Raw genomic sequence first — 10,058 nt, 5'->3', positions numbered from 1 at the left:
GGTGTGAGGTAGGGGGGTCCAACTTCATTCTTTTGCTGTGGCTCTCCAGTTGTTCTAGTACTATTTGTTGAAAAGACTGTTCCTTCCCCCACTGAATGAAGTCTTGGTATCCTTGTCAAAAATCAATTAACCATCAACGTAATGGTTTATTTCTTAATTCTTTTGCACCAGTCTCTATGTCTGTCCTCATGGCAGTACTACAAGGTCTTGATTACTGAAATCAGGAAGTGTGAGTCTTCTGACTTTCTCTTCTTTTTTAAGATTGTTTTGACTATTTGAGATTCATTGCATTTCCATTTGGATTTAGGAAGAGTTTTTCCATTTGTGCAAAAAAACACCATCGGGATTTTTAAGAGGGCTTGCATTGAATCTATTTTTGGTAACTTTGTCATCTTAACAATATCAAGTCTTCCAATCCATAAGCATGAGATGTCTTCTCATTTATTTAGATATTTAATTTCTTTCCATGATGTTGTGTAGTTTTGGGTGTACAAGCCTTGTTCTTCTTTTGTTAAATATATTTAAACATCTTATTCTTTTTCATGCTATTATAAATGGATTTTTTTTAACTTAAAAAATTGTTTATTTATTTTTGGTTGCCCTGGGTCTTCATCACTGTGCGTGGGATTTCTCTAGTTGTGGCTCGTGGGGGCTACTCTCTAGCTGCGATGCATGGTCTCACTGCGGCAACTTCTGTTGCTGCAGCGCACGGGTTCCAGGGTGTGTGAGCTTCAGTTCTTGCAGCACTCCATTTCTAGAGCATGTGGGTTTCAGCAGTTGTGGCTCATGGGCTTAGTTGCCCCGCAGATGTGGAGTCTTCCCGGACCAGGGATCAAACCTGTGTCCACTGCACTGGGCAGGTGGACTCTTAACCACTGGACCATCAGAGAGGTCCTGAAATTGTTTTTTTCCAATCTCATTTTTTTTTCTCCCTCCCCACTGACCTTTTAATTTCATTTTTGAATCAGGTCATTTAAAATAGAATTTGACATTAAGCATCAGCCTTAGCATCATTTACCGCCCAACTTGTCAAGAACTTACTTATGTAAAATGTGAGATCTACCTGTGATTTTTAAGCCTAGGTCAGTGGCTCCCTAGTGCCTGCTCTAGGAGCCACCAATGGGGCCCTGGCCTCTCAGGGGACATTTCATCCTCATCCTATGTCTCCCTGCCTCGGTTTCTCACTGCCCAGGCCAGCCTTCTCCCAACTGCCCGAATGATTCTCCTAAATCTGATGCTGACAGCCCTTGTGGGTCTTCCCTACTGAGATGTCCCAGGTGCCGGAAGCCATCAGGTTCGAGGGAGGCTTGGGGATGTTACCGGAGAGCTGTTCCTCCACCGTCTCCATCTCTACCTGCACCCTGTCCATCCTCCCAACTTCCCAGACACATCCTCCTCCCCCACCTCAATTCCCTCCTTGCTGCTACCAAATCCTATAGATTTTACCTACTAGGCTCTGCATCCCTCTTCTTCGTGGCCATCAAAGTTGGGCTTTATTCTGGCCTGTTCGGGTCTTCTCAGGTGGCACTAGTGGTAAAGAATCCCTCTGCCAATGCAGGAGACATAAGAGACTTGGGTTTGATCCCTGGGTTGGGAAGATCCCCTGGAGGAGGGCATGGCAACCCACTCCAGCCTTCTTGCCTGGAGAATTCCATGGACAGAGGAGCCTGGTGGGCTACAGTCCATGGAGTCACAAAGAGTCGGACATAACTGAAGCAACTTAGCACGCATGCACTGGCCTGTTCACAGGCATCAGAATGATCTTTCTTTCTTTCTTTTAAATTTATTCATTTATTTAGCTGCATGGGGTCTTAGTTGCATCGTGCAGAATCTTTTAACTCCCTGACCAGGGACTGAACCCAGGCCCCCTGCATTGGGAGCGAAGAGTCTTAGCCACTGGCCCACCAGGGAAGTCTCAGCCATAAGAGTGATCTTTCTAAACACTGGTCCTCCCTCCTTCAAACCTTTGATAAATCCCCCATGAGCATGCGAGCTTCAGTAGTTGTGGCACATGGCAACAGTGAGGCCCATGGCCTCTAGGGACAGAGCCTGATGTTGATGTACTGACCTTGCTCACCTCCACCCTCTCCTCAGGCCTGGCTGTCACCCTCCGTGAAGCTCCAATGCAGACCCCCCGCCGTCCCCCCACCTCCATGCCCTTGAGAGCTCTTCACCCAGGCCTGCCTGACAAATTCCTGCCCCTTGCACCAGACTCGCCTCTTTAACACAGCATCCGCACGTCCCAGGTGGAGTCAGTCACGGCATCCAGGACACTCCTTCTGTCTCCCTCCCCCGGCCAGGACCACGCTTGGTTTTCGTCCATACCCCAGAGCCTGGCACAGACCTGGAACATGGCAGCCATCAGCCCATGTTCGCTGAACACTGAGAGGGTCGGGAGTTGGGGGGCGCTTGGGGAGACATGGAGCCACGAGATGCTTTGGAAAAAAGCTGGGTCTGGCGGCCCACAGCTCGTGTTTGAGCGCTATGATGACCTGTGGAGTCGCTGGCGGGTCTGCAGGCTGGGGGTGGGCGGTGGGGTGGGGTGGGGCTGGAGCCAGCTTTCTTTGCCCCTTTGGATTCACGAGACCACTGAGGCCTGGCGAGGAGGAAGGGGCAGTCCTGAGGTCCCTTCTGCAGGGGTGCTCTGGGCGCTGGGTCCCCAGGGCGGCTTTGCCTGGGTGCTCCCCACCCTCCCAACACCTCCCCCTCAGGACTCCCCCTGCCAGTCAGGCACCTCCCCTGCTCCCGAGGCTGGGTTTTGATCACTTCCACTTCCTCTCCTTGTCCTCAGCCCTCCATCTACTCCAATTTGGCTCCACTCTACTGCAGCGTGGAGACCAGGGGCCTCTTCACTCATTAATCTCAGGGTCTGAACAGCGGGATATAATCTCCGCGCCCCCCCCCCCCCCCGCCCCCCGCCAACTCCTGGTTTCCTTCATCCTCAGCATCTCTCCAGGAGCAGGCCTGGCCCCGCGCCACCCCCACCTCACAGCAGGCCCTGATGGACTGTCCTCAGGCACTCTGCTTCTCCACAGCCATATGCCTCCCCTGCTTAACCGGACAGCTCTCAAAGGCAGGGACTCAGTGAGTTTTCTCAGAACCTAGCGACAGGTCTGGCTCAGGAAAGGCTTGATAAATGGTTTAGCGTGGAGTTCTTTGAAAAATGCCTTCTTCTCTGCTTTCCCCTTGCCCAGAGATGAGATACGATTTGAGGGGCACAAGAGCAGCCTCCTGAGGGGAAGGGGGGGTATATGATTGGATTTGGGGTGAAGGTGTTTACATTACCACTAGGGGAGGTCCTAGGATCTTCTGGGGGTGGGGAGTGGCTATGCGGGACCCGCACCTGGAATCGTCTTTCCTTTGGACAGCAAGTGTTATGGAGCGGATCACAAGGCGGCCCCCCACCCTGTGTCCTATGCTTCTCTTCTGCCCTGGGGTCCTCTCTTCCCTGGGGGGCTGTCCTGCCTCCAGCCTTCTGGTCCTGCAGCACATGAGCCTGGCTGCACAGTCTTGCCTGCAAACCGGCACAGCAGCCCCAGGCCCCTGGCAATGGTGCAGCTGGGAGAAGCCACCCGCTGGGGTCTGAGCTCTGAGCCCTGAGCCCTCACGCTCGGTTCCCATCTCCGCCCCCTGCACCTCCCGCCAGTGCCTAATCACTTCCATCTGCCCCTCTGACTCACGGGGCTCCAGCTGTCAAGGTTCTAAAAATTTCCAAATTCCTCCCCACCCTGTCCTTCCAGGCTGCTTCCCCAGCTCTGACCCCCTGGTGGCATCCCCGAATACCCACCCAGCTGCTCACTCTTGCCACACCCAGCAGGGCAGCGGGTGGCAGAGAGGGGCTCTATGAGGGGCTGAGCAGGAAGCATCTCTGGACCTCTCCCCCCTTTACCCGGGGAAGGTCCTGACAGCAGCAAAGAATATGGAAGTTGGGAAACCAGGGTCAAAGGAGGCATCAGGACAAACTGTCCATTTCACAGATAAGGTAAACTGAGGTCCAGAGCCAGTAGCAGAGCTGGGTGTAAATCCAGGCCTTGGGACCCTCCCTGCTCCAGGGTTCTCCTCCCTCTGCTGTCATTTTTCCTTTCCCCCTAGCTTTCCCTCCGGGCCTTGGGAAAGGAACTTCAGCCCTGGCCCCACCTTCCCCAGGGACCAGGGTTACTTGGTGACCAGGAAGGGCCTCTTCCCAGCTGGCTTGCTTCTCCTCCCTTCCCCCCAGGAGAGCTCCTGAAGAAGTGTTTGTACCTAAACAGTATTTCCAGGGTAACTTGCCTTCCAGGGGATGGGGGGGTGAGGAGGGTGGGGGAAGAACCGGTTCAGTGCTGACGGCCCCCACCCCCCATTACCCACAGCCCCTCTGGGTTTAGGAGACTTGGACCCTGGGAGACCATTTCACCGTTGATCTTGGATGGAGCCCCAGGATGACCGAGTGAAACACTCATTCCTTCGCTATAGGGCATCCTGCAAGGATGGGCAGAGTCCAGAAGTTCCTTAAGCCTAGGGAGGCAGAGGAATAACCCTGCAGTGACTAGTCCTGGGGCCCCCTCTTCCTTCTCCTGCTCCTCAGGGGATCCTCTCCCCGGCAGTCCCTGATTACACACCTGTGTATGCCCCCCGACTTCTAAGATGAAATCCTGCCCATGTGGCAGCCCTTAGCAGGCTGTGCGTGGCAGTGCCTGTCCCCTTCTGAAGCCCTGACCTTGCCCTTCCCCCTGCCATGCTCTTGGATGGCCCCTCTACTCCTCGCAGCCAGGCCTCTTTATCTGGCTTCCTACTCCTTCAAGCCCAGCTTGAGGGTCATGCCTCCTCCTCCAGGCAGGCTTCCTTGGGCTGCCAGAGAGAGCTGACCACTGCCTCACAGGCTAGCTCACACCTGGCCATGACCCACAGTAGCTCGGGTCTCCGTGGGTATGGTGAGCTGGTTCTCAGCCCTCCGACTGCAAAGCCAAGCCAAGGAGGGGTCCCTTTGCCTCGGCACGATGGCCTCAGAGCCCGAGCAGGGCCTGGAGGGCGAATCCTTCCCCACCTGGACTGCCCCCCCGCCCCCTTTGCGGAGATGTCCTCAGAGGGGCCCCAGACCTCGGGCTGTTCTGTCCTGGATTCACTGAGGTCCCGGATGGGCAGGGACGTGTCAGGGTGGTCAGAGCCAGGCAGGCCGGAGGACAGAGGTACAACCTAGGGCGCGTGGCCCGGTGATAGCTGTGGGGGAGGTTGGGAGGGCCGGGGCCCCTCTCCCATCTCGAAGCCCCTCTCCTCTGTCTGAGCCCCCTCCCCGCCCTGCCCCCTCCCTCTTATTAGATCTGGTCCTAACTGCACACTTCCCACCCCCGGGCCGAGCCAGCTTTGCCAGGCAGGTGGAACCCCAGCTGGCAGGGGGCAAGTCTCCGGGCACCCCGGGTCCTGGTGATGCGGCCTCTTCCCAGGGTCTGGCCCGGAGCGAGGCGCTTCCTTGGGAGACCTCGGGCCGCCCGCGCCGGTGGCATGCTGGGAATGCCGCCCCGCACTGACCGCCCCCTCCGCCGGGGGAGAGGCGCTCCGGCCGGTGGACTTTTAAGGACTGAACGGGGAGCAAGCTGCGTCCCTGGCCTGGCCGAGCTGTCCTCGGATCTGGCCCCGTCTTGGAGGGGCTTGGCCGGGTGCCCTGGTGGGGAGAGGTCTCGGCGCTCAGATCAGGAATGGACCGGGCTTGGAAGCCTGCCGGCTCTAGCTGGGCCTGTGTGCCTCCTTCATCCTCGCTTGGGCGGTGCTGAGGGCCGGGAACCGCTGCCCCTGACTAGCAGGGGCTCCGGGCCTGGTTTGGAGCTTCCACCTGAGCTGGGGCCTCTGAGTGCTTCTTAGGAGGCCTGGAGATGGGGAATAGGACAGTGCCTGTAGCCCCAGTTGCCATTTCCCAGTGCCGGGCCCTCTGTTTTTATCATCACTCCCATTTCTTAGATGAGAGAATTGAGGCTCAGACACATCAAGTGTCCAATGCCTTCTGGCTGATCTATGGTGCAGCCGGGATTTAGACCCAGTCTTTGCTCTTTCAGTCTAGGGGGACAGAAGATGAAGCAGAGGAAGAGCAATATCCCCACACCCGTTTCTATGTCCCCTGTGATCTTTCCTTTTTCAGTGCAGTTTTGGGTGATTCCTCCCACCCTTGGGCTTGGCCCATAGATCCTGAGCCCCCACGCTGTGGCCCCTAGGCCCAGAGGCTGCGGCCAACATGATGTGATCCTTGGGGCCTTGCACCCGATCCCCGACAGGCCCAGTCTTTCCCCAGAGGCTGGGAATGGCCTCCCCTGCCCTCTTCCTTCCTGGGCTAGGATTGGGTCCCTGGTTCCCAGATGTGACCTTCAGGCCTTCCACTGCCCAGGCCTGCCCCATTGCACTCTGGAGTTTGACATCCAGCCTCCAGCCTCGTCCCAGGGCTCCAGGAGGGAGGACCATGTCTGGTCCCCCTGGGTCCCTGGTGCTACCTGGTGTAGGGAATCCTTGACCAGGAGCTCAGCTGGAGACTGGGGAGGGAACGGATGCCTGAGGAAGCCCCAAGGTGCTGGGGATTCCAGCTCCTGCTGGAGGGGGCCCTTCCCCCACCTCGGTGACCTGAGCCGTCCCTCCCAAGGCCAGCCAGCTCTCTCCCCGCCTCGCCACTCTGCTTTGTCTCAGCCGCTTCCTGGAGGACCCGCGCCTGGACTCACATCCGTTGTTTCCTGTGTCTTGGCCACGTTGTCACCTGGGGTTACCTGAGGCCAACGAGGGGAAAGAAGTCCGGTGGTTTTCAGGCCAACTGTGTGCTTGCCAGGAGTCTTTGCAAATGTTGCCTGCTGACTACCGGGACCCCCAGGGTAGGGGTTATGGCCTCTGGAAAACACAGCAACCCTCTGCCCCTCTCCCTTGCAAGCTGTGGGGTGGGGGGGCGGGGCAGTGAAAACTCTGCCTCATCCTTCTCCGGGGCTCACTGGGGCTGTCCCCGAGCAGTCTTCATCCCTGACCTGGGGCTCAGAGACCCTGGGGGGCAGAGACTAGAGCTCAAGCTTTGGGTCAGACCCACTTGAATCTATCTCTTAGAGCCACCCTTACACGACTCCACCTTTCAGACCTTTCTTCAAAGTCACCTCGCCAGGAGCCCTCACCTCCCTGAGCGGTCCAGCCCAGCCTTCCTGCCCCGAGTCGGGAACTGTCTATATCTGTCCTTGGCACAGAGACTCCTCGAGGAACCAGGAAACCCTGAGGGTGGTTGGAGACTTAGCAACCTCCTTCATCTCTCTTCTCTGGGCAGCTATTGACCCCAATCCCACTCTCTCCTGTCACCGCTGAGAGAGAGATGAGACCGGGGAATACTGGTCTGATGGAGAAGGGGGAAGTACAACCCTGATCTGGGATGATGGCCTGATGAGAGCAAAGCCCTCTCCTAGGATGTGGGTCTCACCGTGTGTGTGTGTGTGTGTGTGTGTGTGTGTGTACACAGCCTTGACTTGGGAGGTTTATTTTTAGGGACAATTAGTCTTCTGAAATGATAGTCTGAGGGTGGAGGTACGGTCCTAGAAGGGGGCACGGGGGAGGAAGACCTGAAGTCGACTCGGAGAGAGACAGGAGGCAGCTGAGTGTGTCTGCTCCTTGACCATCCAGGAGCAAGCTTTGGGTTCTCAGCCAGGCGTGGGATCCGGGCAGTGGGATGGAGTGGACCAGGCTCTGGGCTGGAGGAGTAGGTGTGGGGGTGGGTAGGGACTCATGGACAGATACAGGGGCTGGGGGTTGGGGTGAGCAGCCTCGCTTGCCCCGGACTCCTGGCTCTTCTTCATTCCCTGGACATGGAGCAGGTGGCGGCCTTCCTTGAATGTCCCCGCCCCAGCCCCGCCGTCTGGGTTCCAGACGTGGCCTCGGCTTATGGGGCCACGTTCCCTCCCTGGCCAGCTTGGCGGCCACTTCAGACACGCTCGTGCCTGGATGCCCCCCGCCTCGGCGAGGACAGAGAACACAGTCTGCCTCCCCCAGCCCCAGCCGCCCCCGCCCTGCTAATCCCGAGCACACAGGCCGAGCCAAGAATGTCTTGCATACTCTGGCGGGCAGGCTAGCCACGAAGCCTCCTGGAGGGGCATGAATCACGGCCCCCGCCTGCCAAGTGCTCACTTGGGACGTGTTCGAGGCTGGCCGTGCCCACAGCTGATGGGGAAAAGGGAGGGAAGGAGAGCTGGCAGCTGAGGGCAGACAGAGCAGTTTTGAGGGGAGAGACGTCTGCTGGACCCATCCCTGGTGGCAACACAGAAATTATGTTATAGGATTTTAGGAGCCTGGAATCCTACAGGAGTGACTTCTCGGAATTCCACGGGTCTGAAATGCGAGACCCGTGGAATGTCACATTGCACCCCTCTGACAGCGCGCGGATGCCAAGGCCCCGTCCTGCAGGTGGGGCGCAGAGGCTCCAAGAGGGCAGAAGGCTCTGCTCCAGGTCACGTGTGGAGTCAAGTGTTGGGCTGGGCTGCACCCCGGCCCCCTGCCTTCAATCTGAGGCCCTTTCTAGTCCCATGGCAAGCAGTGTCTGTTCTAGCTCCTCTCCCAACACAACCCTCTGCTCCCGACTGATAGAGAGGAGAGAACATTGGGGACCTCCTTCTCCTCCAGCTCACTCCAAGCACACAAGTCATCCCTGCCTTATCCGCAACAACTCCCCTGCCCAGCTGGCCTTCCCATCCCTTCTGTCCCCATCACGAAAGGAGTCTGCCTGAGGCCCAACCTTGCTCCCACCGTCTGTACTTGCTCACTCCCTTGTCCCAAAACTGCCCACCGAGTGCTGGGCGTCCTCTGGCCAGAGACACCGAGCAATCACCCTGCTCTCCCGAGTCTGCAAATGCTCCCTAGCTCTTGGCACATCACCACACTTAGTTTCTCCCTCATCTTAAAGGAAAGTCCCTCTGGGTGCCGCCCACCCTCACCTTCACCCCCACCCTTTCGCCCCCCCCCCCCCCCCACTTCGAGCTTTCTCCGTCAATCTGTCCATAGTCAAGTTTCTTTAGAGGGTTGTCTACACTTCCCATCCCCTCCATCCTCACTGCCCACCGTCTCCGGATCCCTCTCCAGATCCCTCTCCAGTCTTCTACAGATGGAGAGGGGGATGCCGAAGCTCTCATGGCTTAGTGCTACTGCTCCCAGCCCTGCTGACTGCCCTCAACTTCACCTGTCACAACCCCCTGCCCACGCTGGTCCTTCCTGTCTCCCCCAGTCCCTCCCTTGGGGCGCCTCCTTGTGCTGGTGATCAGCCCAGATCCCCTCCTCTGCTCACCATCCTCTTCCCCGGGCCGGCAGTCTGATTATCAAACACTGGGGTTGATGACTGTCCCCACTGTCCCTGGGTCAGATGGCCAGCTCCATCTCCCCAAGGCTCCAGACCAGTACATCCAGAACCAAATTGACATACCCACCTGGGTGACCCACGGGCCCTCACACTCAGCTGTCCGGGGTCCCACCTGCCCTGCTCTTCCCCAGGGCTCCCTCCCCTTTCCATGAAGCTCCCCCCACCCCCACTTACCTGATTCCGGGTGGAGATGCGGGCATCACCTGAGACTCCTCCCTCTCCCTCATCTCCACCCCTGGTGCCAGGGATCGACCAAGGCCAAGCCATGCGATCCCATGACTTGGTTCTCCCCCTGCTGTAGTCGCCTTCGTTCTGAGCTCATCTTATCTGGCTCGGACTATTGCAACATCCACATCTCTGGCCCTCCAGCTGGCCTTCCACGGGGAGCCAGAGGGCGCGTCTTCCCACGGAAACCTGCCCCTGCCCCCCAGGGCAACGCCCCTCCCTGGCTCCCCACGGCCCCCCCGCCCCGCAGGGCCCTCCGCGTCTCGGTCTTTGGCCACCCCTCCGGCCTGACCCAACACCCCCACCTTGTGTTCCATCTACCTCCAAAGACCCATCACCTCCAAAGAGGCCGTACCGATTCTCCTTTCCAATCTCTTACCTCCCATTTCTTCCCTTTCTCAACAGACTGGCCAAGTTGAAAGTCCCCTCTGGGAGGTTTCCGATGGTCCGGCATCCACTCCACTCACCACACTGCACGCCATCCCCGCCTGGCTGTGTCCCC

General features: G+C 57.9%; 1 protein-coding gene across 2 annotated transcripts; it reads right to left on the bottom strand.

The window, feature by feature from the left end:
* Positions 1 to 2,223: 2,223 nt before the first annotated feature.
* Positions 2,224 to 9,684, bottom strand: LOC122701716. Of its 2 annotated transcripts, none has more exons than XR_006343114.1 (2): positions 9,506 to 9,684; positions 2,224 to 2,344 (listed from the first exon to the last, which is right to left on the bottom strand). XR_006343114.1 is itself a non-coding variant. In XM_043914966.1 (2 exons), exons 1-2 carry the CDS (start codon positions 9,596 to 9,598, stop codon positions 7,480 to 7,482), a joined length of 843 nt encoding a protein of 280 aa, XP_043770901.1. In that variant the 5' UTR covers positions 9,599 to 9,684; the 3' UTR covers positions 7,373 to 7,479. The 2 variants fall into 2 exon arrangements, 1 of the variants encoding a protein (XP_043770901.1); XM_043914966.1 differs by lacking the exon at positions 2,224 to 2,344 and adding an exon at positions 7,373 to 8,229.
* Positions 9,685 to 10,058: the final 374 nt, after the last annotated feature.

Source organism: Cervus elaphus, chromosome 10 (assembly GCF_910594005.1).
Source record: "Cervus elaphus chromosome 10, mCerEla1.1, whole genome shotgun sequence".
Lineage (NCBI taxonomy): Eukaryota > Metazoa > Chordata > Mammalia > Artiodactyla > Cervidae > Cervus > Cervus elaphus.
Note: the sequence above shows the minus strand (reverse complement) of the source record. Positions and strands in the feature narration are given on the sequence as shown.

Bases quoted from the DNA above. Each gene is read 5' to 3' on its own strand.
- LOC122701716 (XM_043914966.1), bottom strand. From the start codon at position 9,598: ATGGCTTGGCCTTGGTCGATCCCTGGCACCAGGGGTGGAGATGAGGGA. The intron at 8,230-9,505 runs GTAAGTGGGGGT...TGTTGCCACCAG, and splicing joins GCATCTCCACCCGGAATCAG to GGATGGGTCCAGCAGACGTC.